Here is a 27178-nt window from a genome sequence, read left to right on the forward strand (position 1 = left end):
CAAGGAAATAACTCAAAGCCACCAAGTAGCAAAATGTGACTTTTTTGACACCTTCCTCTCCATTCTCATCCTTTTCAGTACCTTGTTCCTGGCACATCTTTCCTGGCAGGAGGCAGGCTATCTCAAAACTGCTGCAGTCAGCATGAAGTTTTGTTTTTGAAGGGAGCAGCCAGTTGATGGTGTTGCAAGCCATATTAATTTGGGCCTTGAGTGAAGATGATGGTGGAAACAGCTTGGTTTGTCTGTTTTTTCCTGGCAGATACAGGATGGATGAACACTATATGATGCTCTTAAAGCTATTAGTCAGTGCAGAATGGCATTCCAAAATGAGCACTTCTCATTATGTCCCTTGTAGATGTATATCCTGTAAAAATTTATGAGGTTACAGAAATTGGAGCCGTTTATTAGTGACATTACCTGTGGCCAAAATACTCCTGTATTATCAAGAGGAGAGGTAGAAATTTATTCTTCTTGTGTTTGACTGTGGTTTTGTGTGGAGTTACTTAGATGAAGAACTGAAGTCAGATTTGCTTTTGTAAAGTAACGTCATACATAGCTCTACTGAAGTCGTCTTATTTTGGCACATGCTACTCATCTGGTCAGACTGGGTTTAGATTGGATCTGTCTGGTTGCAGTATTTGTACTTTAAAAAATATTAGCTGCTATCTGTCATGCAGAATGGACAGAATAAAATCAGATTATAGCAGGATCTTGATAGATACCTATAATGTTTATGAAATCCCATTTGAATATGTGCATGAATATTGATGTCCACATAAATACACTGAAACTGAAGCTTGGTAAATGTAATCGTATACTGATATATATCAGTTATAGAAGTGGCTAGTAAGTATCTGGTTTACATAGCTGAAAGATGAAAAATTACCCCCTCTCACTTTTTAAAAAGTTGAAATTTAATTTTATAGGTAGATTTTAAAAATTTTAATATGAAATCAATATTGTTGAAATGGGATTATAATACGTATTGTACTGCCACTAACAATAAATAAATGAATTCATTGCCCTCAACATTCTTTGTTATTGAAATTCAGAGGATTGTAGTAGATGTTAGTGGATATTGTCATTATTTAAGTAGCTGGAAGTATAATTGCTGCTTTCAAAAACAGAATTTTTAAGTCTTTTGAAAGGAAAATATATAATTGCCTCAGTAGAAAACGCTTTTATTATGTTTTAAATTTGTCATGCACAGGAAAAAATAGCTAGTTATTTAGTAGGAATTTAAATAAATAGAATACAAATTGTAATTTTGATCTTTTTGAATAGCACAGCACTCTAAAGCTGGTTCTGAGGAGGTCCCAGAAGATCAGCAAGCTACATATTCTAACATTTAAGCATGGTTTGTGTAACTTACTGTACAAGAGATTAATTGTTTAATTTATACAAATTTCACCCGTTGATTTTGTCACCAAAATGTTTTGTAGGTTAGGGAGTAATATCCCAGGGGCAGTGAGGGACGGAGGGCATGATCTGCGTTGCTTTACAGTGAAGAATGGTGGCCAAAACCAGCAACAGCATCCTGGAGTGCATCAATAGTGTGGCCAGCAGGACTAGGGAAATGATTATCCCCCAGTACTTGGCACTGGTGAGGCTGCAGCTTGAATACTGTGTTCAGTTTTGGGCCCCTTACTACAAGAAAGACAATGGGGTGCTGGAGCAAGTTCAGGGAGGGGCAACAAAGTTGGTGAAGGATCTGCAGAGCAAGTCTTACGAGGAGCCACTGAGAGAACTGGGGTCGTTTAGCCTTGAGAAAAGGAGATTGAGAAGAGACCTTATGGCTCTCTACAACTACCTGAAAGGAGGTTGTAGGCATGGAGGGTGTTGGTCTCTTCTCCCAAGTATTAAGTGATAGAATGAGAGGAAATGGCCTCAGGTTGTGCCAGGGGAGGTTTAGAATGGATATTAGGAAAAATTTCTTCACAGAAAGAGTTGTGAAGCACTGGAACAGGTTGCCCAGGGAAGTGGTTCAGTCACCGTTCCTGGAGATGTTTAAAATCACAGAATCACAGAATGGGTGGGGTTGGAAAGGACCTCTGGTAATCATCTAGTCCAACCCACCTATTCAAGCAGGTTCACCTAAAGAAGATTGCACAGGAATGTGTACAGGTGGGTTTTGAACGTTTCCAGAGAAGGAGACTCCGCAACCTCTCTGGGCAGCCTGTTCCAGTGCTCTGTCACCCTCAAAGTGAAGAAGTTTCTCTTCATATTCAGATGGAACTTCCTGTGCTTTGGTCTGTGCCCATTGCCCCTCATCCTATGCCTGGGCACCACTGAAAAGAGTCTGGTCCCATCCTCTTGACATCCACCCGGGAGATATTTATAAGCACTGATGAGATAGCCTCTCAGCCTTCCCCAGGCTGAACAGACCCAGCTCTCTCAGTCTCTCCCCTTTAGAAAGATGCTTCAAACCCTTCATCAGTTTTGTAGCCTGGTGCTGGACTCCCTCCTGTAATTCTTTGTCCTTCTTTAACTGGGGAGCCCAGAAATGGACACAGTACTCCAGATGAGGCCTCACCAAGGCAGGGTAGAGGGGGAGGAGAGCCTCCCTCAACCTGCTGGTCGGGCTTTTCTTAATGCACCCCAGGCACCACTGGCTTTCTTGGCCACAAGGGCACATTGCTGGCCTGTTCTCCACCAGGACTCCTAAGTCCTTCTCTGCAGTGATGCTTTCCATCAGGTCTACCCCTAACCTGTACTGGTGCCTGGGGTTGTTCTCCCCAGGTGTAGGACCCCACACTTGCCCTTGTTGATCTGCATCAGGTTCTTCTCTGCCCAGTCCTTCAGGCCATCCAGGTCTCGCTGAGTGGCAGCACAGCCTTCTGGCATGTCAACCCTTCCACCCAGTTTGGTATCATCAGCAAACTTGCTGAGAGTGCACTCAGTCTCTTCATCCAGGTCATTGATGAAAAGGTTTAACAGAACTGGACCTAAATTGACCCCTGGGGAACCCCACTAACTACAGGCCTCCCACCAGACTCTGCACCATTGATCACAACTCTCTGAGCTCTGCCATCCAGCCAGATCTCCATCCATCTCACTGTGCACTCATCCAACCTGCACTTCCTGAGCTTACCTATGATAATGTTTTGAGAGACGGTGTCAAAAACTTGCTGAAGTCAAGGTAGACAACATCCACTGCTCTCCTCTCATCTACCCAGCCCATCATACCATCATAGGAGGCTGTCAGGTTTGTCAAACATGATTTCCCCTTGGTGAATCCATGCTGACTTCTCCTGACAACCTTATTTTCCTCCACATGCTTGGACATGATGTCCAGAATAAGTAGTTCCATCACCTTTCCAGGGATGGAGGTTAGGCTGACTGGCCTGTAGTCTCCTGGGTCCTCCTTGCCCTTTCTGAAGACTGGAGTGATGCTGGCTTTCTTCCAGTCCTCAGGCACCTCTCCTGTTCTCCATGACCTTTCAAAAATGACAGAGAGCTGCCTAGCAGTAGTATCTGCCAGCTCTCTTGGCAGTCGTGGTTACCTCCCGTCGGGGCCCATGGATCTGTAGGTGTCCAGTTTGTCTAAGTGAACTTTAAACTGATCCTTTTTGAGCAAGGGAAAGCCTTCCTGTTGCCAGACTTGCTCTCTTACCTCCAGGGTCTGGGATTCTGGAGGACCTGTCTTAGCAGTCAAGGACTCAACTCATTCTTCATCCCCCTCAGGCAGAGTTTGATACATTCAAGTTGCTCTCTCACATAAAGAGCAACTCTTCCACCTTGCCTTGCTAGCCTATCTTTCCTAAAAAGTACATAGGCCTCCATAACAACATTCTAGTCATGTGAGTTATCTCAAGTCTCTGTAATAGCAATGAGATCATGGCCCTGCAACTGCACATCGATCTCTCATTCTTGTTTATTCCCTATGCTACCTGTTGGTGTACAGACACTTCAGAGAGGTACTCTGAGCATGAGGGTTTCTCATGAGGGGTGCAGAAGGATCCACTGTAATCATATGTACCCTTGAGGTGGTTGGCCTTCTCATCTTGGGTGGCAGCTAAGGAATATCTGTTGCTGCTCTTGTTGATGTGTAGATGTATAGATGAGGTTCCTGGGGACATGGTATAGTGCCAGAGTTAGGCTACTGATTGGACTCGACGATCTTTAGGATCTCTTCCAACCTGAACGATTCTATATCTATAGTTTCTCTGCTGAATACCAAATAATAGCAGAAGCAAAGTTGGTACTTTCTCTTTTTACATTTGTGTACAAGTTATGTGTTTATGACATCAAAGAATGTGGTGGATCTTTAAAGAAAAAAGGTTCCTTTCTAATCATGCTTTTCTTTTTAGGCAGATGCTTCCGTTGACAGCAGTGAAGATGGGGAGAAATTTAATGTTGAACTTACTAAAAACATCCAGGGATTAGGAATAACTATTGCTGGTTACGTTGGAGACAAGACATCAGGTAGTAATTGATTCCCGCGGTTTAGTATACAATCTGTTGTGTACTATGGTGTATGTGCATCAAAGTCTTGATTTTAGTTTTGATACAGCATATCTAAAAAAACATTGATCATCTAAAATCTTTTTAAGGTTTGTAAAGAAAAGGGAATTGTTTTTCCTTTTATGAGAAGGACATCCAGATTAGAAGCAATCAGTTTTATTATAAATTCCCACCTCAGCATTTTTTAATTCACTCTTGGCTAACGCTTGTGCTTTTATGTTTTTACAAAACACTTCTAAAATAGATTGAGGCATTTTAATTGGAACTGGTTGGGATTTTTATAATACATTACATTTTCATTTTTAAAAGGCTCTTGAAAGATGGTGCATTAGTTTTCTGAAGATATTGTTATTACTTTTTAAACAATGTGTGTAGTACTGCTGGCAGATCAAGAATTCCTTAGTGACTTCTGGATGTGATAAAATATTTGTTGACCTCTGGACTGTTGCAGACAGTAAGTCAGTTAATTTAAATAAAGAAGTGCAACAGTGCTCATGTACAGTTCTGTATTTTACTTTGTAATGTCCACTATGTTTTTTAGAAAAACAATCCAGAACCCTGTTAGGTCTCCCTATGGGTGATTTGGCAAATGCAATACTGCTAGGAATGGATCATTGTTGAACGTGTTCTAAAACATCTCAAAGAGCTGGTGGTTTGAATTCTACCCGTGTATATATTGTTAGAAAAATGTGTGGATAGGTTTGTCACATGTTATTGGCAGTTCATAATCTATTGGCTTTCAGAAGCTGTACTAAATTTTAACAACCTATTCCATAGGACAGGATGGTCACAGTTTGTGTAAGTCCACTCAAAACTTACTGCTAAGCAGCTTCCAGTTGAATCTTTAAAAGGCAAATTAAGTTGTACAACATGTGGTAGATTATATAGCATATTTTAAATTATTTAGTGTTGGAGTTTCTTCAGTCTTCGATTTTAAATTACTGTGCTGCATTTAAAAATACTCCTGCTTAGGAACTAGTTGAGCATGTCATTTAATTTTGTGACTTAACAGTTAAAGAAAGACTTTGCTGTCAGAGAAGCAGTAATAAAATACTGCATTACAATAACTGCAGCTGAATCTTTCATGAATGACAAATAGCAACTTGTCACATTACCATCCAGCTGCTACAGGATATAAAAATTTTTGGTAGTTAGTAGGACTAGCCATTCAATTATTCACGAAACCTGGACGGGGGGGAAGCAAAACAAAAAACAAAACAACAACAAAATCAAACAAACAAACAATCATAAAAGAATTGTCAGTGTCTTGACTTAAATATATCTGTAGCTGCATATAGTAATTAGAAGAAAACATAGATTTCACCCTCCTTCTTGCTAACTTTTGTAATATTGAGGCCAAGTAGAACATGAATTTCAGGTCTACAAAGGCACTGGGATTTCTTGACAGCTGTTAAAACTCACTTGGTAGTGGGTTATCTTCCCATTGAACATATTCATTTAACAGAGTTGGAGCTTTTGTTGAAAGTAAACTCTGTTAAGGTTTCTGATACCGATGTTGCAGGCTGGTGATCCTCAGACCTGATCTTATGCCAGTCTAAAATGGTTCTGATAAGGATTTTTTTTTTTTTTTTTTTAAATTGGCTGAAATACTGACAACTGTAGTTAAAAGCCTGTTCAAATATAAGTTGTAGTCCTGTTGGCTTGTAATTTTATGCATTTTGTTATCCAAACTTGCATTTCCTTAAACAGTTATTAAATACATAGAAAATACAGAATTTACCAGTTTAGTGTACTCAAACAGAATTTTTTGTCCTGTAGTTTTAAATCTCGCCAAGAGTCAGGGGTACTTTTTTGTCAATATTGATTTCAACGTTTAGATTAAAATATGTCAGAATGTTTCTTCTTTACAGCAAGAATTTGGAATTTGGCATTGTAAGATTTTAAATGAAATCTGGTCCAATGCAAGCTTACATTAATCAAAATCATCCTTTAGGAAAATGATAATAATATACATGTTTTACTTGAAGCTTATATTTTTGTGATGATTCTTTCCTTATCTTACCTGGGCATTGTGTTTTCTTTCTTTTTCTCCATTTGATTGGTGGCATTAGTTGGAGGGTTTTGCATTATATAATTTGTTTCTTAATAAATTAGTTAATTTTATTTTTTTTTTTTTTTTTTTTTTTTAATCCCAGAACCCTCTGGTATCTTTGTGAAAAGCATTACAAAAGGCAGTGCTGTTGAACATGATGGCAGAATCCATGTGGGAGATCAAATTATTGTTGTAAGTAAACACAGAAAGAAATTAGCTCACTTGTCTGCAAAACTCTGCTTCTTTAAGTTGTATGCTCGTGTAGTACTTTTTTGAAACATTTAGGATTGGTATTGAAATGGTGAGTCCTTTTTTTGACTGAGTATTCAGTCACATTATCTTTCTGATGATCAATCTGTGTGTAACATGTTTCTTAAGAAGTTCTGTGTTATATGTGTGTATCTTACCAGTAGGAGCTTTGAAAGGTAGAGTTTCAAAGTTCGATTAATATTAAGTACCTGTTTCCAGAATTATTTTTAAAAGTATATCACTAAAGCCTTAGATAGTCAGAGAAAGAAGAAAATATTTTTGTGAGTCAACTGTTGTGTGGTAAAAGTCAGGTCATAAATGCAGGAGCCGTGTTTTCATGGCTGTTGTAGATCTGGCCTTGCATTTGTGTGAGGACAGCACTGAGGAAAAGTTATGGTCTCTCCCCAAGTACAAATGTGCCTGTGTATTTATAAATAGAAGTATATATAGGTTTTATAATGATTTAAATGCTGAGTACAAATGGCTAAAATTGATTATTCCGAAATTTGGTTTCTTCTTCTATTGTGGATGCAGGAGGAGAGAGAGATTTGTGACCTCAGACAAAAGGATAATAATAATAATAATTTTGTAAATATGGTTTGTTTAATTATGGAGGAAAGATTAAATAACCCCAGCTCAATTTTAATTACTTTTTATATTTAGAAGAGCCCAGAGTTGGAAGAAGTTCAAAGAAGGGCAACAAAATGACTAAGGGTCTGGAGGGAGTAATACTTCATGCTGGAGGAATTAAAATAATGAAATATGTCTGTTGTATAGATAGACCAAAACAACTACAGGAGTCAGGATTATAGTACTGTTAGAAGTATTTTAGAATTTAAAGGCATTGAGGGGTGAGACAGAGACAGGACAGGATCATGTGGAGTTTTCAGGGAGAAGAAGAATTAGCAGTGGCATGTATTGGGGACAGTGGGATGAAACTGAGCAATGCCAAAGTCTTGGGTTTCAGAAAAAAAATCATGAGTTAATGAGATAATGGAGTAGCTTCAAACAAAAGAAGCCAAAATCTTGTTCTTTAAAATTTAAAACGATGGACCCAGAGGTAACATCTCGCTGCCTGGGACAGCATTCTGTTGGGAAATTGGACTTCATGGTGTTCAGTACTAGACTTCTCGTGTCTGATGTTACTTGGCCTCAGAATGACTGTGCTCTGTAGTTCTTCCTACCACAGTGGACAGATGTGTCTCTCCTCACCCTCCCCTCCTCAGCTCTGCTGGCCATGTCTGTGTTGGTTTATTCACCCAGTACTTTCTCCTCTGAGGTGGGGATGGTGGGAGGTCAGGCAGACAGGCTGCACAGCATGCCCTGCACAGCACATGCTATGTCTTCTCCCACCTCGCAGAGCAGATCTGCCTGGCCCTACTGTGGTGGGCACCCACAGCGCTACTCCTGACTTTGCTGTGGTACTGGTTGTTACATCGCTGTGGGATACATATGCTGGTGAAAGTGCTTAGTGCATCTAATGTCATTAAGTCGGCCAGGTTTTTGTTCTTTTGCTTCCATTTCTTTGTGCTCAGGCTAACAGATGCTGAGAGTTTGCCATATTAGTTTGTGCTGAACATTTTTTTTTTTCTGGGTGATGTCTTGTGAGCTGAAAAGCTGCTTAATCCTGCAGGTGGATGGAACAAATCTTCAGGGTTTTACTAACCAGCAAGCAGTTGATGTTTTGCGGCACACGGGACAAACAGTTCGGCTCACTTTGATCAGAAGAGGGCTTAAGCAGGAAAATCATATTCATCCCCAGGAGGACTTCAATGCTGCTGTTGAAAAGGACTTACTGTTCCAAACAATGGATAGTAGCGCAGCCAAAGGTAATTAAAACTGGCTTTGCTTTAAAGTTGGCTTGAAACATTTTTCTTCTCAATTGCAAACTGGAAATAAAATGGGCCGAATTCATCCTGTGTAGCTATTAGTGATGGGAGGGCTGCTGTACATGAAGGGAGAATTTGGTCTACTATGGTTAGATTAATCTTTTAGACACAGTGGTATTATTTGCTACATTTTCAAAGTGAATGTTGAAAGCTCTGCACTACATTGCACTTCTGGCTGAATTGCTTAAAGACTTTGATCCTGCAAATCTTCAAATGGTAAGAAGGCAGTGAATGTTTTATTTGTGCTCAAGGGTGAAAGCTGCATTCAAGAACAAGCAAAGAGATACCCTCCACAATGAGCAAAAGCAAGTCTCAGCTCCTTTCACTCTTCCATGTCAATTTCACAAACTTGAGGTATGAGAGGAGTAGCCTATATCTAGAGATTATTGATAGTGTGACAGGGCATTAACTGTATAGGTGTACAAAGTTCAGAAGCCAATGACCAATATTCATTTTGCTGCTGATGAGGTGAGATTAGTGAAACTTAAATGTAGACTGTGCAAATCTTGAAGGATATGTGCCAGATCCTGAAAGTCAGTGTGTTTGGATAGAGTATCTGCGTAGAGGCTGGATGCACAAACCAGTTTTTTTTTAGCTACTTGTGTTACAGGTTGATATCAGCAGAAGTATATCACAATTTGTAGACTGAGACATAATCCTCACCTTTCACAAGATTTTGAAAGACCCAGTAGTATGATGTCTGTATGGCACCCTCTCATTCCAACCTCAAGCACAAGTTTATCCAGCCTAGAGATGTACAAGAGAGCTGACAGCCAGCAACATACGTAACAGAACTCTGTGGTAGGAGAGTCTTTCTAGAAGTGAAAAGTCCATCAGGTATGCCAGTCTCCAAGTCTGTAGCATTTTTGTTTTTTGGTGTCAGCTTCCTGAATTGCACAAAGGGAAAAAGAGGAAGAAAACCAAAAGATAATACAAGAGTGCTAAAGAACATTATATTTAGATGCTTTCCAGTAACTTTTCTTTCAGTCATAAGTTGCAGCTACTGATAGCTGTGCTTTTTTTTTTTTTTTATTTTTTTTCCCCACTTCTTATTTCATTGAAAAATTCACTGGAGAAGGCAAAACTTTAACAGAAGACAAAATGTCTTTAAATATGGCATTTCTTCCAGCCCCATCATGCCAGATTTCATTTGCTAAATATAGGTCCAGTTAATAGAGACTCGGTGCCCTGAGGCATGCCTGTGGGCTTGATGGGTGTTTAAAGACATGAAGTAGCTGAAAAGACTTCTTCTTTTTCCAGATAACAGTGAAACAGAACAGGGATCCCCATCACTGCCATGCACTGCCACTGTGGTAAAGATTGGAGAGGACATGAAACAACTGGAAACAGGTTCACAACGTTTAATATTTTATTCTCTGAAAATGTGCTTGGTTGTGCTTACACAAAGATCAGGTGTTCTGTGTGCCTTTCCATCTCCTCTGTGCTATGTAGCTGAGGTACAGCTAGAAACTGAAAGTATTCATAGGTTGGATATTAGGAAAAATTATTCATGGAAAGGGTTGTCAAGCACTGGAACAGGTTGCCCAGGGAAGTGGTTGAGTCACCATCCCTGTAGGTGTTTAAAAGACATATAGATGAGGTTCTTGGGGACATGGTTTAGTGCCAGTGTTAGGTTGATGATTGGACTCGAGGATCTTGCAGATCTCTTCCAACCAAAAAGCTTCTGTGATTCTATGATTCTATACATGTAAGCATGTGCTATTCAGTGCTGTAACATCATTGACTACTGTATGTCTCTGAAACTAGTTATGTGTCAAAGATGTCACATGAAGCAGTCTGCCTTTGCTATATGCTCAGCCCTCTTTTTAGTCTAGTTTTGTAGTTCTACTCTTTTTAATCTAGTTATGTATTAAACTTTTCCCCCTCCTCATTCCACAACATGCCTTACCTTTCTAGCTGACTGCAGCTGCCCAGCTACAGTCCCAGGACTTCTACCTCTTCTAGTCAGCTTCCTTTTCAAAAATTCCTGAGCTTTTATTCATTTCAATCTGTGTTACCTGATAATGTTTGAAATTCAGTCAGTTCTGATGCTCTGCTTTGCTCTGATGTTTTCCTTACTCTTTGTGGAAATTCTTATTTTCTAATGGGTATTTTGCTTTCCCTCTTGAGCTGCTAGGTCACTGCTGCATTTCAGAAGTCCCAATGTGATGATATGCTTTCCAGATTGAGACAGCACTTCATGGTTTTCTAGCATTTTCTTACTTCCTGAGCTAGAAGGCAGCGGAAAAGCATCACCCATATGAGTTCTGTAATATTTATCTTTTCATAACTCATGCTTTCCGTTATCCTGGATAGCTGAAGAATTTCTTCTTAACACCTTTCCTTCAAATACTGCAAGGTCTCTGCTTTGGGGAAAGTATTATATTTGAAGGGCACACAACACCTGCCTCTATTTTTGGCAATGTTTTAGTAATGTTCCTGAGCAATGACTAGGTTAAAAACACTGTCTGAAGCTGTTAGTCACTTAAAATTCTCACTAAAAGTCAGTGAGAGTTGAAAACTTACCTTATAATGAAGATTCTATTCTTTGCCTGTGAGAAGCATTCAGATCTAAAGAGTTTGATACTTAGTGTAGGCACAGTACAAACCATGGACCTTGAACATGTAGGGTCCTGTTAAGTCTGCCATGTTTGCTGACTATTGTATCTGAATACTGCTTTTTATTGTTTTCTGCCATAGAATCTAAACATAGTCAGTGAGGGGAAAATGAGCAGGAGGAAAGCATTCCTCTGTTTTTTTCACCCTGCAGATAAACTTTCAATCAAGCTAAGAGCTGCTGCAGTTTTCTGCCTAGCCTGTTGTATTTTTCACATCATCATTCCTTTTTTTCCCCTCATTCCCTTCCAATTTCATTTCTGCTCTTTAGCTATTAGAATTATTTCTCAATTTATGTGTGCATATATATGAATGTAACCAAAAAAAAAAAAAAAAAAGGAGCTAGGACTTGAGATATCTCACTGCCCTCTAGGGTCCGTGGTTTCAAAAAATCTGTTACAGTTGTGCTCATAGTCTTGAAAGTACAAAACTTCCAGATTTTGTTTGAAAACTTTCCTTGGACACTGTAAAATGCAGGATCTGTATGCAGTATCACATAGGTGAGTATTTCAACCATCCCCCTGAATCGATCTGATCAGCCCACATACAGTCTGGTTTAACAAATGCCTGAGGCATGTGACTTCTTCATTTGCTTTGTGCCCATTATCTCATAAAGTTGCACTAAATTCACTCAACCCTGAGGCTAGTTTAAGTGTGTATTCTTTCTTCCCAGCTATTCACACCAAAGTTTTTGTCTGAACTTCACGTCTGTCAGGTTAGCTTTACAGGGGCAGGATCCAATACTATTTTGCAAGTTTTTCCTCTGGTAAACCCAATCCTGGTGAGACAAAACATGTCAAATTTTTAGTTATATTTAGGAGAGTTCTGGCATAATGGGAATGATTATGTAGTCTTGCATAGTTCATATATTTTATCAGTTGTAGGAATAAATAGCTTATTTTACTTTTTGTCACAGTAATCTCAGACATAACTTTTAGATTTCCAGCTAACTCCTACGGAAGAAGCAGCTACGAAGGCAAAGTGGCAGAGGATTATGGGTTCAAATTATGAAATAGTGGTAGGTAAATTTTGATTACTCTTACTAAATACCCTTTTATCTGTCCACCTATGATGTTGCTAACGTACAGATGCAGGTATCTTTGTACTGAATTTTTTCCACTCTTTATAAAAATCATACATAAGCTCCTTAATCTGTTGAGATTATTTTAATTATAAATTTTGAGCATAAGTATATCTTCTTCTGTATTGATTGTATTGCCTATGAGTATTGTTGCACAGATTTCCTAGCTTCAAGAGGATAAATGTGTATTAGAGGAAAAAAAATAATATTTAAGGTGAACTTCAAAGCTCCCTTCATTAGCCAGAATTTGAAGCTAGTGCTTGAAATGCCTACCCATTCTGCATACTGAATGAATTGTTTGATGTAATGATCTAAATAATGCATAGGAGGTTTCCTGTAGATACAGTTGAAAAGCTGTATCTGAGTTTAGGACTTAGTTCAAAATTCTGTGCCAAAGCTGTAGTCTCTGTCAAAGTATGTGTTATTAGTTATATTTTTGTCATACACTGTTCCCACTTGTTTATGCTGAGGTGGTGTGGGATCAAAGTTTCAGTTTTTGTCTGACCATCCCCTGATACAAGGATTTGTCACATTTTTACACAAATGCATTGCAGACCCTCTTCCTTATCTGGCACAGATCATACTGGACTGGGCGCTGTTTCAGTTTCTGTGCTTAAGGTACTTTCCTTCTTCTTATGTAAGAGTCTGAAGCACCACATAAAGGAAGGTAAAACAGAGTCTTTGATGCTGGTTTTCTGTCCATGTGCATGGGGCAACATAATTGTATTACTCCAAACAGTGTTTTGCTCTGTTGTGGTTTCTGGATAAAAATTAGTGAATCTGTGACAGTAGTTTCCTTTCCAGAATAGTCTGCTATTTTGTGATGGTATAACTTTCACTGAATATTACCTGCAGATTTTAGTTTTTATCTGGTATTTGTTTATCCCTCTCAATACTTTTCTTATTGGGAAGTTAAAATTACATTTTTTTTTTCTTTTATGCTGCAGGTGTTGTTGAAAAACCTAGGCTAGTAACAGTCTAAAAGTCTACATTAGACCTGACAGTATTTCTGGTTTCTCATTTCTGGAATATTCACCTCATTGTATGTAAATTTAAATGGAAGGTAACAGGTACAGCTGTAAATATGTCAAAAGTAATAATTTCTTTATCTTACTTTAGGTGGCTGTAGTTAACAAATTTAGTGAAAGCAGTGGATTAGGGATAAGCCTTGAAGCTACAGTGGGACATCATTTCATCAGATCCATCTTACCAGAGGGTCCAGTTGGACGAAGTGGCAAGCTGTTCAGTGGAGATGAGCTGCTGGAAGTAAGGAAAAATGCTGTCTTATCTTAGTCTGCATTCAATAAGATTTTTCAGCAGTGACTTGCTTCTCACAGGTTATGACTTTGGGAATGTATCATATTTAACTACATACCAGGTGTAACCAGAAGGGCTTGAGCAGTCACTTCATATGTGAATTTATGTGAATGCATATGCTTACGTGCATTTCTCCCCTGACACCTGATTTTTTAAATATGGTTCAAAGTCACCAGAAAAGAATACCTAGCAAAAGCATTGATTCAGTAGGAACATCCTTACACAGTGAAGAGACTAAGTACCTCTTTACTTTTCTGAATAATTTTCTTAGAATTAAAATGTGAATTTGGTCCACATGAATGCAAGAAACATGAGCTGACAGAGTATCTAGTGTTTGTAGGGTGGTGTGCAATCAATTTGTGAGACTATCCATTCAGTTCAAACTTAAGTATGTGCTGATTCTCAGCACAAAATTTAGTAGAAATTAAGGGTTGGCAATGTCCATTAATGTGTCGGGTTTGATTTTTTTTTTTTGTTTGTTTGTTTTATTTGTGGATTTTTTGTTTGTTTTTTAATCAGGTGTTTAGTGGTTTGGGATTTTTTCTTTTTAACCGATTTTTGTGCATTGTATTTCTAAGCACTGTGTTTGCTTTATTTATTAAGGTGAATGAGATCTCTTTGCTTGGAGAAAACCACAAGGATGTGGTCAATATCTTGAAAGAACTGCCTATTAAAGTGACAATGGTGTGCTGTCGTCCGATAGCTCCCCCCATCACTCACCCAGAAGTTCTGGAGAGTCTAAGTCTATCTGAGGTGCAGCTCACAGAAAAGGTAGTTTGTCTTTCAGAAAGTCACTTAGAAAATGACTGTTTCTTTGACCAAAGCGTGCAAAGTTATTGTACAAGATTAGAAATATGATGTAATATTTTAGGACTTGGAACTAGGTAAGTAGAAAAAGGCAAATCATGTTCATCAGCCATACTTAAGGCCAACCAGAGATGTCAATCCTGGTAGGTCATGGGCAGAAATATTCTGTGATGCAGGTCTGTCTACCCAAGGCCTTAACTTATGTTTTGCAGGTGGGCTGTGGGAGTATGGTAAACTGAACTGTGTGTTCTTTAGAATCTGAAGACATTTAATCTGGTTTATACTTTGCCTTCTGGGTTTGTGTTGTGCAGAAGTGCATATGTGGTCACTGACAGACACACTTCTTTCACTCGTAAGTGCGAAACTCTGGGCAGCTTGATGTACTAAACACGTACCAGTGGTCTGCTGTGTAGTATACAAAGCAATAGCATTTGTATGAAAAGACATACAGTTTCAGTTCTGGGTGAGGCATCCAGTTCAGCTTGTTGTTCCTAAGCTTTCCTGTGAAACCAAGGGAAGAGTGTCTGTGTCTGTTCTCCTTTTTTAAATGGTCTGACTCTTGTCAGTGCTATTACGTTCATATCATGGCATATTTTTAGATATACTGTGTAATAACAGATATTTGCTGTATATTTGAAATACATTTACTAATGAAGTTTTCTGAAGGTTTGAGTTTGACAGAAATTCCATTTTGTAAGTATTTTTTCCAGTGAGTACTTTCATATACTTGCAACATAGTTATTTTGTTACAAGCATATGTGAATTAGGTGTTGGATTTATCAGGTTTCTTTAACTTTGCTGAGTGCTTGCGCTTTCTCTTTCATCACATAGTTTTTATCTTGTTCTTTCTGAACAGAGTTTTATCTCTTCACATTCACAAATATTTACATTTTATTGATGAACATTCACTGTTTTTTCTCAGGCTCATATAGATCTTGGATTCATTGGCTCCTCAGACACAGAAGGAACAGCTTTGGAAATAGCTGATGAAGGTCAGAGTATGGAAGAGGTGCAAAGCTCGTCTTTGGCGATGTGGGAAACAGAAGTGCAGCGTATTGAACTGGAGAAAGGGAGTGTGGGACTGGGATTTAGCATACTGGACTACCAGGTAACTTCTGCACTCTTGAGGACAAAATACTTTGTATTGTTTGGATGTCACAATATGATCTAAGCACGTATTTTAAGGGTAAATGTTAATGGAAACCAAGCAACACAGTAAAGCTAAATGGATGTCACTGCTGGTCACTATATTACTTATTCGTCTTACTGTAGTAAGGCTACAGGTTCTAAGGGTAATGGTGATACTGATCCAGAAAAACAGGTAATCCGTAATATACTAAAGACTTCAGAGAGCTCATCTGCTAGTGCCTCTGGGGCAATGAATGATGTGATCAGAATATTCAGGCATTTAGCCATGTGTTTTGCACCTGCAGTGAGGTACTTAGAGCAGGATCCAATAAAGGACTTAGGTTCTTAAAGCAGGATTTACTAAAATCCAGAACTGCAATTCTGAAATCGCTTGCTTAGCTGCTGTCTGTCCAGGATGTGCCCTAACCCCCATTCATTTTGTGTTAGACTTCAAAATTCCTCAGTATCTCAAGTTGTGATTCTTGGTGTGTCCTGATGAACAGCTCGTTGCCTGTCTCCTGCCTGCGCTTGATAGGGATCCCAGAATAAATCTTCTTCCTGTTTCCACTTGTCACAGTGGGTAATTCTTAATCTGTTCAAAGTCAAGTAATTTCTCCCTGTGATCAGCGTAGGCTTTTGCCCAGCTCTTTGGTGGTGCTGCAGGACCCAGTCTCCTCCCAAGCCTCTGCTGGATCTTGTCCCTAAGAATTGATGCATTTGTTCTGGAGGTTACCTCCACGTGGAAATTAGTAGTAGTATTTTGCATTTGCACACTGGTACAGATGAGGAGCAGTGTAGTTTAATAATCTGAAGGATGAAGGCATAGTCAAATATATGTTTTATGAAATGGTAATTACTTTTTAATGTGTTGCTCATGATGCTCTGCAGTGAAACACCATGGCCGAGCCTGAGTATTTGGAGTCCATGTCAGCACCACCATGTTTTTGCTTCAGCCTCTTCTGAAGCATTGACACAAATGGTGGTTGCTTGTGTGGTTAGTTACTTTATTTTTTTTATGGGTAGTAATACTAAAAAGTTATGGGAAATACCTTAAATTGTTTCATACGTTTTGCAAATGTGAATTTCATTACACTGTAGCTGTAGTCAGCTTTCTGAAAATTACATTTTTTTGATGTTATATTTGTGATTTGTCCTATGCTGTCTCCTTTGAGATGTGGTTAAAATGTTTCATTTTGCCACTGAAGTTTCTGCTTTTGTCTAAGACTGTGGACAACAAGTTTATAGTGAGATTTATCTTTGTATTTAATTTTCAATGAAAGGTGACTAAAGTTAAGAACAATTATATTTCTACTAATACGTTCCTCATGTTTTATATAGTGGCAAACCTGTGGGAAAGTCTACATAATTTCTTGCACCCAGGGAAGACTATAGCATACACTAAAGACGTGATTTTTTTCAAAAAATGTGTTGTGCAGTGTCATTTAAAATGACAGTGTAAATAATTGTTAAAATAGTGAGGAAGACATCAGTGTTCAGGCTTAAGTTCCTTCTCTGGCAATGCCAGTAATGTTTCCACTTGTGATGTGTTTTATGGCTCTTTTTACTGTGTTAACTGCCATGGAGTATTAAGGGTCTTAGTGTCCTTCCCTCTTTCCCTTCCTCAACATCTCTGCTTCATCAGTCTCCAAGTCCTGTGGTTTTAGGTGCTGCCTTGACATTGTTCATCTTTCCAGATGCACATCTTGGCATAGAAAGTTGTTACAGTTGCATGCCATTTTGTAGATGTTTGCTTTTCTATTCCTTTTATCAGTCAAGCTCGTACATTATTACATTTATTGGCTTTTTTCTCTGCAAATGAATTTCGTTCTGTTGGAAACGTTAACATGTAATAATGTTCCTTGGGAATGCAGTTCTATAAAGAATCAGGCAAATGTGTGCTCCTATGATAATTGTTATATATGTTCCTGGCTTTGTATTTTGTAGTATTTGATGCTATCATTTTTATAAAAATCAAGGTTTTGAAGGATGGGGACTTCTACTCAGTTTTCTTTTTTAAAAGCAAACAGCACTTCATTGTGTCTTGTTGATGAGAGTGCTGTATTGGTATGTTCCTGTCTCCCATAAAGTGGGAGTGTTTAATTAGGCATGAACAAGGACTTGCCTCTTAAAAAGTGCTTTCTCAGCTGAGCAAGATCTGGTGCCATGAAATACAAGAGAGTTGTTGAAAATAAGCCCTTTGTTCCACCAGAAGTGCACATGTTAACTTTGCCCCAGGCTGCACTGCCCAGCTGTATTCTTAAACCACAGAGTGTAAGGGAGGATGAAGTCTGCAACGCTGTCATCGCAGTAGGAACTATTTGAATTTCTGGTGTGTAATTACTCATTACAGTAAGAACAGCACTTTTCAATTTAGCAGTATTTTATTCTGAAGATATGTGATGGGACATCACCTAGAAAGGAGTAATAACTTTCACATTTAAGAATTAAAAATAGGTGGAAGTCTAAATATATCTGGGCAGTGTAGACAGGGGGGTATGATCCTGATGAGAACTCTGCTGGGGCAGAGCTCCAACTTTTTTAGTAACCCAACTCTGCATAAAAATTAGCCTCTCAAAACATAAAAGAGTAAATAAAATGAAATATTTTTCTTCCTTTTATTTAATTAGGATCCTGTTAATCCAGCAAACACCGTAATTGTGATTCGCTCCTTAGTTCCTGGGGGAGTGGCTGAGCAAGATGGCAGACTTCTTCCTGGGGATCGGCTTATGTTTGTCAACGATATCAACCTGGAGAATGGCAGCCTGGAGGAAGCAGTACAAGCACTGAAAGGAGCCCCAGCAGGAACAGTTAAAATAGGAGTTGCCAAACCACTGCCTGTAAGGATTTGGGAGTTTGATGGGTATTTTTCATGTCATTTAAGCTGATACATGATGATCGTGACTTCTGCATACACTTTGTTTGCATTGGGGTGCTGCTGGGTGACTGGAAACATCCAGAAACTGTTTTTAAACTGTCCTGTATCTCCTTGCATGTAGGAGTGGCCTGTATAGTGTATGACTGGGATAGTGATTGCAGGACCTGGCATACCTGTCTTGCAGCTGAGAAAACAGCGAAGCATCTTGCAACCAGCACAGTCTTTTAGGGCTGCAAGGTGCCAGGCATACTTTTGTACACTTTACAAGAATCTCTGAATGTATGAGATGGTGATGTCAGTTTTTTGTGATTTGCCTGGAATTTGCCTGTACCTTTGCTTTGCAAGGTATTGTACATACACAGTCTTTGTTTTTAGACTGTGCACTTTACTTTAAAGAATAGTGAGTAGTCTTCAGTTCATATATCTCAGACTGGTTATTTTAGTACAGCCGTAAATAATTTCAGGCTTGATTTAGAAGGTGGTATGTAGCAATTAGAAGAATGAAATTGAAGGAGACCTAGGGTTACTGAGATACTGTTTTACTGTAAGGATGCTAATGGACTAGTGTCTCTGGTATGTTAAATCCAAATCAGTAGAATAGCATCAGTTTATACATACAAAGAAGATACTTTTCACTGTGAGCCCAAATGCAGTCTTTGGGGTTCATTTTTGCTTTTCATGAAATTATAATCTTGTAATCTTTGTGGATGGAGATATCAAATTTCATTCCTAGTGGATCCCTGTGGAGCGAGTGGGTGGGAATGGCTTGTGTTTAATAAGAGGGAACTTTTTAAACTTACTTGTTAGATTCATTTTTTTGTAGTTGAGACTCTGTTACACACTAAAATGTCTTACAAATTGACATTTTCATACTTAAGAAGATGTCACTCTAAAAGAGAAAATGCATGAGGCTTTCGTTGCTCTTCCTAGTATTTTGTAAACATTCAGTATTTACACTTCAGTATTTCATGTATTGTGCCTGACAACTAATTAAACATTGTGGATAGTCACTGGCTTCTTTGTAGTACTAGACAAATACATCTAGCATCAAATTATGTTGGGAGAGGCTACTGGTTGTTAGTTGGAATGATGTTTTGTCCTCTTGAGGGTCTTCACCTGGCGGATACAATCTAAAAACACAGACAGTGGATGCAGTCTTCCTGCCTCCTAACAAGATTACTTTGTGCTAGCAAGGTTGCAAAGGCCTCTGCTGTTAGGCTCTTTCTGTGATGGCAACTCTGATAGCACTTTTAGTATATGTTTAATAAGAGCAGAAATTGAAACTGAATTCAGACTAAGCTTTGGGCCCTGGTTTAGCTGAATAGGCCTTTTTTGTTACTTGGAGATAAAAAAAATGAGATGTGAAGCTGAATCAGTTCAGGTAATTAAAAAAAAAAAAGTCTCTTTACCTGCCCAACACTGTGACTGTGATTGAAATGAACTCTTTGCTGCATTTGGAGTACGTTTGCCTCTCTAAACCCCGACATGTAACGTGCTCTGCACACCCTGTGTCCTGGCCACTCATCCAACTCAGAGCTTCATTCTTTCTGCAGCTTTCACCAGAGGAGGGCTATGTCTCTGCTAAGGAAGATTGCTTTTTCTACACTTCACAGTCACTTGAGGAGGAGGGGCCAGCTGATGCAGCCCTCTTCCATGCTGAGCTGGCTCTGGTTAGTGGCCCAACTTACCGAAGATTTCCTAAGTCTTTGCATTTTGTAATGAAAGGGGTTGCTTTGTCACTGTTTATGCTTATTTTTTAGTGTTTACTGTCACTACAGTACTCATCCACCATAGCTGCGATGGGTCTTCACATGGTAGAAACTGGCATCTGGAGATTTTGGCTATTTGCATGTGCTGTGAATCTGGCCTATGATATTATAGATGCTGAGATTTTCAAAAGTGAATGGCTACCCACTTCTCTTTGCATGCACTGAGTATCCCTTTGAAAATCTCACCTCATGTAGAGAAATGTTCATGTACTTATTTTGTAAATAAATCTCTTTGTCTATATATCACGACACATTACTTCTCTACCTTAAAAAGTTTTTAGAACTCTCTTTTTGCATGCAAGCTGGTTTTAAAAGGAATGCTGTCTGTCTTCAAAAGCTGCCAATGCTTCCTCCTGGTAGTATTGTTTAGACTTCAGCATCAATCAGTGATTATGAGATTTGCGAGGTCGAAAGTGTTCACTTCTACACATAATGCGGCTTACCTGAGCATTCAGTGCCTTACATAGCCCAGAAGTTACCGGTAAGAACTCAGATAAAAAATGCAAAGGAAATAGGACTCTACAAAAACAAACAAACAGCAATAACAATCAAACAAAAAAATCCAAACCAAAAAAAACCCCCAATATAAATATATTCTGGTGTGTCATCTTCATTTTCTGGGGTCATGAGTAGGGAAGCAGTTTCTACTAAACATCAGAACCTAATTCACTAGAAAAAAAGAACAAAATTAAACAAAAACCTGAAAGGAATTCTTCCAAGGCAAAAAATCTCTGAATTACTGATTCCAGTATGTTTGGTTTTTTTTCACATTTGCAAATGCCAAGCTGATTTTAGTAACTTACTTTTAAACATGACTGCCTGTTTTTTCTTCTGCAGTTTGTTACCAACTACCTTGCTATAGTAGTTAGATAATAGGATTTACCTTATTCTATTCGTTGAGAAGAAGTATGAAGAAGCCAGGTTAGATATTATAAACATCCTTTAATTAAAGATGTGTTGAAAAGATCATATCAAAATTTAAGTATTTAGAAATTTGACTTCTATCTGTGATTCATACAAAAAAAAATTAAATTGTCAAAGAACGATGAAAATATGTGGCAGATAATAATATGCTTAAATTGTCAGCTCTGTCTAATTAAATGTGCAAAATATGAAATTGAATGTGCGGTCACCCGGTTGAAGATGTGTTTGCAGAGTGCGCTTGTAAGATACTATATTTCATAGGTAAATCTGCACTCATATTTTACAAGTCTGTCCCTGTTTTTCACAATCCCTTTTTTTAGGGCATAGCTTTGTTAACACTAGTTTGCACTTTCTAGATAGCTGAGAGTAAGTTACACCAAAGAAGAGGTTTGAATTATCTGTTTAATATTCAAGGTTGAGACAATAAAAAATAGGTCATTTTTTGCTGCTTCTGTTATGAATCTGGCATAATGAATTCATAGTATGATTAACCACTGAGGCTGAAACCCAGCACTTAGATCCCATCTCTGCAGATGGGTGCACATCATACAGGTTTAGGGTATGGTCTTGGCTCTGAACTCACTGGTAATTTTTTTAAGCATATGCTGCCTTCTTGAGTTCTGCTAAGTAAGATGAAATCATAATCAACATCTACTATGTGAAGCATCATAAATGAAGTCTTTTAGAACTTAATTTTATTCTAGTATTTTAAAGTATATGAGTCGTCTTGAAATAAATTGTATTCCATTTACAAAATAGGCAAAAGATACTCCCCATGTCCATGTCTGGAACTCTTTTATAATTTTCTGATCTAAGATGGGAGAATTGTCCTTATTAATCCTGTTGTCAAATGTAAAATATTTTGGAAATCTTAAAAAATCATGTCATAAATGTTTCTTTTAAATGTATTGGAAAGCATTGCCGCTTCCAGAAGATCATTTGTTGTACTCTTTTAAAAACAATCAAACCTATGAAGTTGTATGGAGGTAACATTCCTGATAGGTAGCACTAAGTGAAGCTCATTACTTTTTCAGTGCTAATTCTTGTTAGAGAAAATTAAGAAGTAAAAAAAAAAGCCCTAATCAAACCAAAATTTTCATGCCGAGGAGTATAGCAGAATTGTCCCAGCACTTCATACTTCTGTTAACAGGCTTCAGCCTGCCTCAGCCCTGCAACTCATTCCACTTGAAACTCTCACTTTACTTCAGATAGTCTTTGCAACCTCTGAAGATGTAGTAACATGAATTGTAACTGGAAGCAGAAACGTTTCTTACTGTTCTGTGCTAATATAAAATCAATGTAAAACATGGTGAGGGGGAACAGAAGGAAAAGGGAAGTGTCAGTCAGTAGCAACTGAGGTGCATGTGTTTGGGGCTTATGTGCTGTGAAGGTAACAGCCTGGCTGATTGAATTGCTTTTGTTATTAGGTGGACTCTGGCGAGGCAGATCTAGCGGATGAGCCCACATTTAAATCTCAGTATTCTGTAGAGAGTGACGCCTTCGAGGCTTCAACGATAGCTCTGCATGGCAGTGCCTGTAGCAGTGACCTCAACTACAGCTTCTCTTCTCCATTCCCAACTCCCAAGGTAAAAAGGAGGATGGTTTTATTGATGACAAACTGATTATAAGTGTGGAAATGCTGTATTATTAGATATAAATGTTTTATGTCATCCTGGTTCAAACTGCACTGTTTCTTACCAGATTAAAGTGTGGCTTTGTTTAAGGTAATGCTGCTGTCTTTCAGGCGTCTGTGTTGAAGAGAGAGGCTGCTAGAAGGTTGATAGCTTGGATTTGTGTTTTGTGTAGCCACATAAAGTATGGTGAGATGTTTGTAGTGTTACAGCTGTGGTAAGCAGTCTGTTATAAAAATTTAATTATTATTACTTCAGAGAATAGTGAAGAGTGGTAACACAAAAGAACTGCATTGTTCTATGGTATTTTAGGTATGAAAAGCAAGAGTAAGTTTTAATCTTGAGCTTTGCTTTTATGCTTCATAGTATGTTTGCTAGTACATTTTCTGTGTTCTTGAATTAAATGTCCATAATAATACTATAATTACATGTAAAACTGTATATATCCGACTTCTGATTACTAATAATTTCTATTTAAAGTCAATAAATTAAGTTACTTAAGAGTATTACAAAGATCAATATCTTCTTTCTTGCTGGTCACATACCCATACTGACTTGATTGTATCAGATTTATGTTTTGTTTCTCTCCGTGGTTTTTCATGCTCCTTTTTCTTGGCAATCTGTAAATTTATTTCAGTAACCCAGAGTCTTCCAAGTAATTTCTCTTAGCAGTCATCTTTGAAAGCAACATTGTAGGGATTTATTCCAGGGTTTACAGTCTGTGATCTTGAATAGAGTAGCTGCTGCTTTTTCCTGCACACCTGAGCTGCAGTAACTCCCTTTATCCGTTCTGGAATATGCTCAGCCCTTATGAGGCACTGGTTGGGAAGCTAAATTAATCTTCTAATGGTTTCTCTTAATCCACAGAAAAGCACATCTCTGCTGTGCCAGTGGGACAGATTGCATTGTTTAACTCTATAATTGTTACCTAAATGGATTATGCATTTTGCGTGCTGAGAAGCATTTTATGAGATAGAGGCTGGATTGCATTATATATCACGTTGATGCTCTAGGAAGTCTTAAGTTATTTTCAGTGTTGACTTAGAGCAGGTTTCGTTTTACATGTTTTTTTTAAAGATTATGGTCCTGGCTTTTCATTGTTCCTCTCTGTACCAGTATGAAGTGAATACAAAGTTCTCATCAAGTAACATTTTATGCTTCGCAGTTATGAGTGACTCCACAAAGTAGCCATAGCAAGAATATCTGCTCATAAAATAAGACTTCTGAAGCAAGTCAAATGCAGTAAAGTTTTAAAAAGTGCTATTAGATACTATGAGGAATGGAAGGATATTTAAGCTATTTCTTACTGCAGGGAATTTGACAGGTTCTGAATGCCTTTGGTGTCACTTTGAAAACAGGTCATGAAAAAGAATACTTAAAGTCAGAGTAGTGCAAATGCACTAATGAGGTTGCATGTTGCTGTAGTTACAAATTCCTGAAATACTTTGTCTTCAAATATTACTGCATTGGATATGGTTTTTTTCAAGTGAAACAAAAATAAAAATGGGCATATATGGCTACTCTAATATGTATATGTGGAATATAGAATAAATCTTGAAAACGACCTTGATCTTGTTTTCACTGATTTTGAAATGGTTACAAAAAAAGAGTTAAAAGTAGATAGCTTACTTAGAAAGACAGTGAAATAAGACAAATGGATTGTAGTTGTGGTGTTCTGTTCTCCAAAACGTTGGAAATTATTTTGTTGATTGCATCATACAGATTAGTTGTATTTAGGCTTTGCTCAGTTGTGTTCTCAGATGTTACTTAAACCAGTTATTTACAGGTGAATGTTTTTTGCTGATTGTCTGGGACAGAGCAAGTAGGTATGCACTTCATGAAAGATGAGAAAAACTAATTCTAAGGCCCTTGACAAAAAATATTGCAAAATATCTCAAAATCCTGGGAAATATATTTTTTCCCAGTTTTTGGATACCGAGTAGAATTAGTAGGACCAGTGGATAACAGCTAATACAGCTAGAGGTACAATTCTTGTGACTATACTCACTGCATAGCAGAGAAAAATCCCTAATATTGATATAGAGCCTATAAATCAAACCTCTTAAGTCCTTGATCTATTTTTCTAATATCTAATGGCCTACTTTAAAAAAAAAATAGTTATATTGAAAGCTCAGCTAGAGAATATTTTAAGTGTGTTTTTTCAGATGGCTGTGATTATTAAAATCCCCTAAAATATTTGAAATGCAGGAACTTCAGATGTTGAAAGAACAGATTTTGTGTAGAGAACTTAATGCTAGTACTGCAGCCATAATCGATACATTTCCAGTAAGTACTAACTGCTAAGCTTCTGTAACTGCGTCGTTGTATTTCACTGTTATCGCAGTTCAAAATCTACATATTAATTTTTTGTTGAGATTCACTTGAGTTTTTGCTTTTGCCTCTTCATGTGGAAGGGATATTAAAATATGTTTCTACTCAGTTAAATGGATGATTAGTGTTAGGGAAGTTTTCTATTCCCTAAAAATTAGATTGTATGCTTATTGTCTGAGCTGCTTGAAATTGCTCTTTGCTTGCTAAGTGTTTTGAAAGTAAAGACCTTGGTCTTGCAGAATTCTTCTACCTAAGATAGACATCTGGATGCTTTAATATTAGTACCTTGCTGGAATTGTTGAAAATGTGTGAGTGGACATTACTTTGCTGAAATTACTGGGGATTTATTGATGAGTACCAAACTAGAACTTGGCCTTCAGCAGTAACCTTATTTTCATTGATTTCTGGTGTTTTAAAACAGAAGAAATTGTCTGAGGAACCAAGTAAATTTTATAGTAAAATGCCTGTAGTGACCTGTTGAAGACACTGATGTTACAACAAATATATTTAAATTCTGTGAGATTAATTTCATATTTTAGCATGGAATGTACTTTTAAGTCACACCACAAGAGAGTGTTGATTGTTCTTTGTCTGCTGTGTTTAACAGTCTGTTGAAGAGGAATGTTCAAATGCTGCAGCTGATTTCTTTGCATCTGACAAGAATCTGTACAACATGGATCTGAATCAGAGAGTGGGAGAACAGAAGTCTGTAGTGGGCAATAGCCTAGAAACCACAAATGGTTTTACTAAAAAGGATCTTCTGCCTCTGGATGTTTCGGATATCAACCAAAATGAAAGTGAAAACACAGCAACATGGACTGCATCTCAGACAACAACAGAAATTGCACTAAATACAAGCCTTGCTACTACCATGCAGTTTGATCCCACTGGAAAAGTAAAGATTTTTTTTTTTTTTAACTAATAATTAAACTCATGGCAAAGCTATATTAAACCACAGAATTTTCTACAGAAATCAACACTGGCCAACAGCCATGTATGGTTGTTTGATTATAAATGTCCATCAGATGCGGTAGTTTGCATCAAAACTTACAGATTTAGACCTATCCAAAGCAGTAGATTATGTATGGTGTGAAGATAGTAAAGTCCTAGAGACTGGTCATACAGGGGTATATAAAAGTCTGTTTATGCTTCACAGCACTAGATACTGCTGGACCACGGTGTACCCACTGGGCAGGCCAGGGGACATTTCTTATCCCCTGTTAACCTCTGCAGAGGGATGGGTGCATGGAGGAGGTGCACAGCTGGAAACCAGGCCTGAGAAGCCCAGGGGTAGTGCTGTGCAGTACTTGCATCCTGATGTTTGCACAGGTCTGTGTAGTCCAGCTCACAAACTGGCCTGTGATGCCACAATATGCAAACATAATGTTCCTTTATATGACAGTGACTGTGACATGTATTTATTTTTTTTGTCCACTCAGTGATCTATTAGAAAATTCTTAAAAGAGTTGCAATGTCTTACAAGATGTTTTTCTTTAGCACTGGCAGATTGTCAGACATCTGTGGTGAAAAAGTCTGAGTGCCCTTGAATTCATCCCACTAATTTTTAAGAGTGTTACTGATGTCCCTAAATTAAAAGCATACTTTGTGGTAGATTTGCTGTATTACCTGAATGAAAATAGAAACCTCATGTTTGATCTTTGATGGACTGACTTCTCCAGTGTCTGTAAGGAGTCTGTGTTAACTACACACCCAGCTTTTGTATAAAGTAAAATGGGTTGAGATCAGTATGTCCAATTCTGTTTTTATCTCACTATTCTGAACTGATGTTATTTTTCCCTTGTGTTAGGATCAAGTGCTTTTAATGGAAAAGAGATGGCCATTAGCTTCAGAAGGAAGTTCTACAACCCCAAATTCAGTCAAAAACATGTATGAGAAGACTATCACAATTGCAAAAGGCAATTCAAGTCTAGGTAAGCTAGCTAACATTTTTTGTAACCTCTTCAGATGTATGGCTTTCTCTTTTTCTTATGTGTTCCCTGTTTTACTAGTAAAGACTAAAGATTTTACTTCTAGTGAGGAAAGC

General features: G+C 38.1%; 1 protein-coding gene across 1 annotated transcript in view; it reads left to right on the forward strand.

Annotated features, from left to right (window-relative positions):
* The window catches only part of MPDZ (multiple PDZ domain crumbs cell polarity complex component), a gene marked incomplete at both ends in the record, with an annotated part of 85217 nt that overhangs the window by 14171 nt on the left and 43868 nt on the right, over nucleotides 1-27178 (forward strand). Inside the window, 13 exons of the mRNA XM_080362500.1 lie at nucleotides 4311-4425; nucleotides 6621-6709; nucleotides 8400-8595; nucleotides 9916-10005; nucleotides 12210-12289; nucleotides 13472-13618; nucleotides 14273-14440; nucleotides 15399-15584; nucleotides 18232-18441; nucleotides 20033-20149; nucleotides 22600-22758; nucleotides 25742-26029; nucleotides 26942-27065. Of these exons, the coding sequence (XP_080218626.1) occupies nucleotides 4311-4425; nucleotides 6621-6709; nucleotides 8400-8595; nucleotides 9916-10005; nucleotides 12210-12289; nucleotides 13472-13618; nucleotides 14273-14440; nucleotides 15399-15584; nucleotides 18232-18441; nucleotides 20033-20149; nucleotides 22600-22758; nucleotides 25742-26029; nucleotides 26942-27065 (1969 nt within the window). The remainder of the gene's footprint in view (nucleotides 1-4310; nucleotides 4426-6620; nucleotides 6710-8399; nucleotides 8596-9915; nucleotides 10006-12209; nucleotides 12290-13471; nucleotides 13619-14272; nucleotides 14441-15398; nucleotides 15585-18231; nucleotides 18442-20032; nucleotides 20150-22599; nucleotides 22759-25741; nucleotides 26030-26941; nucleotides 27066-27178) is intronic.

This window comes from Nesoenas mayeri, assembly GCF_963082525.1.
Source record: "Nesoenas mayeri genome assembly, chromosome: Z".
Taxonomy (NCBI): domain Eukaryota; kingdom Metazoa; phylum Chordata; class Aves; order Columbiformes; family Columbidae; genus Nesoenas; species Nesoenas mayeri.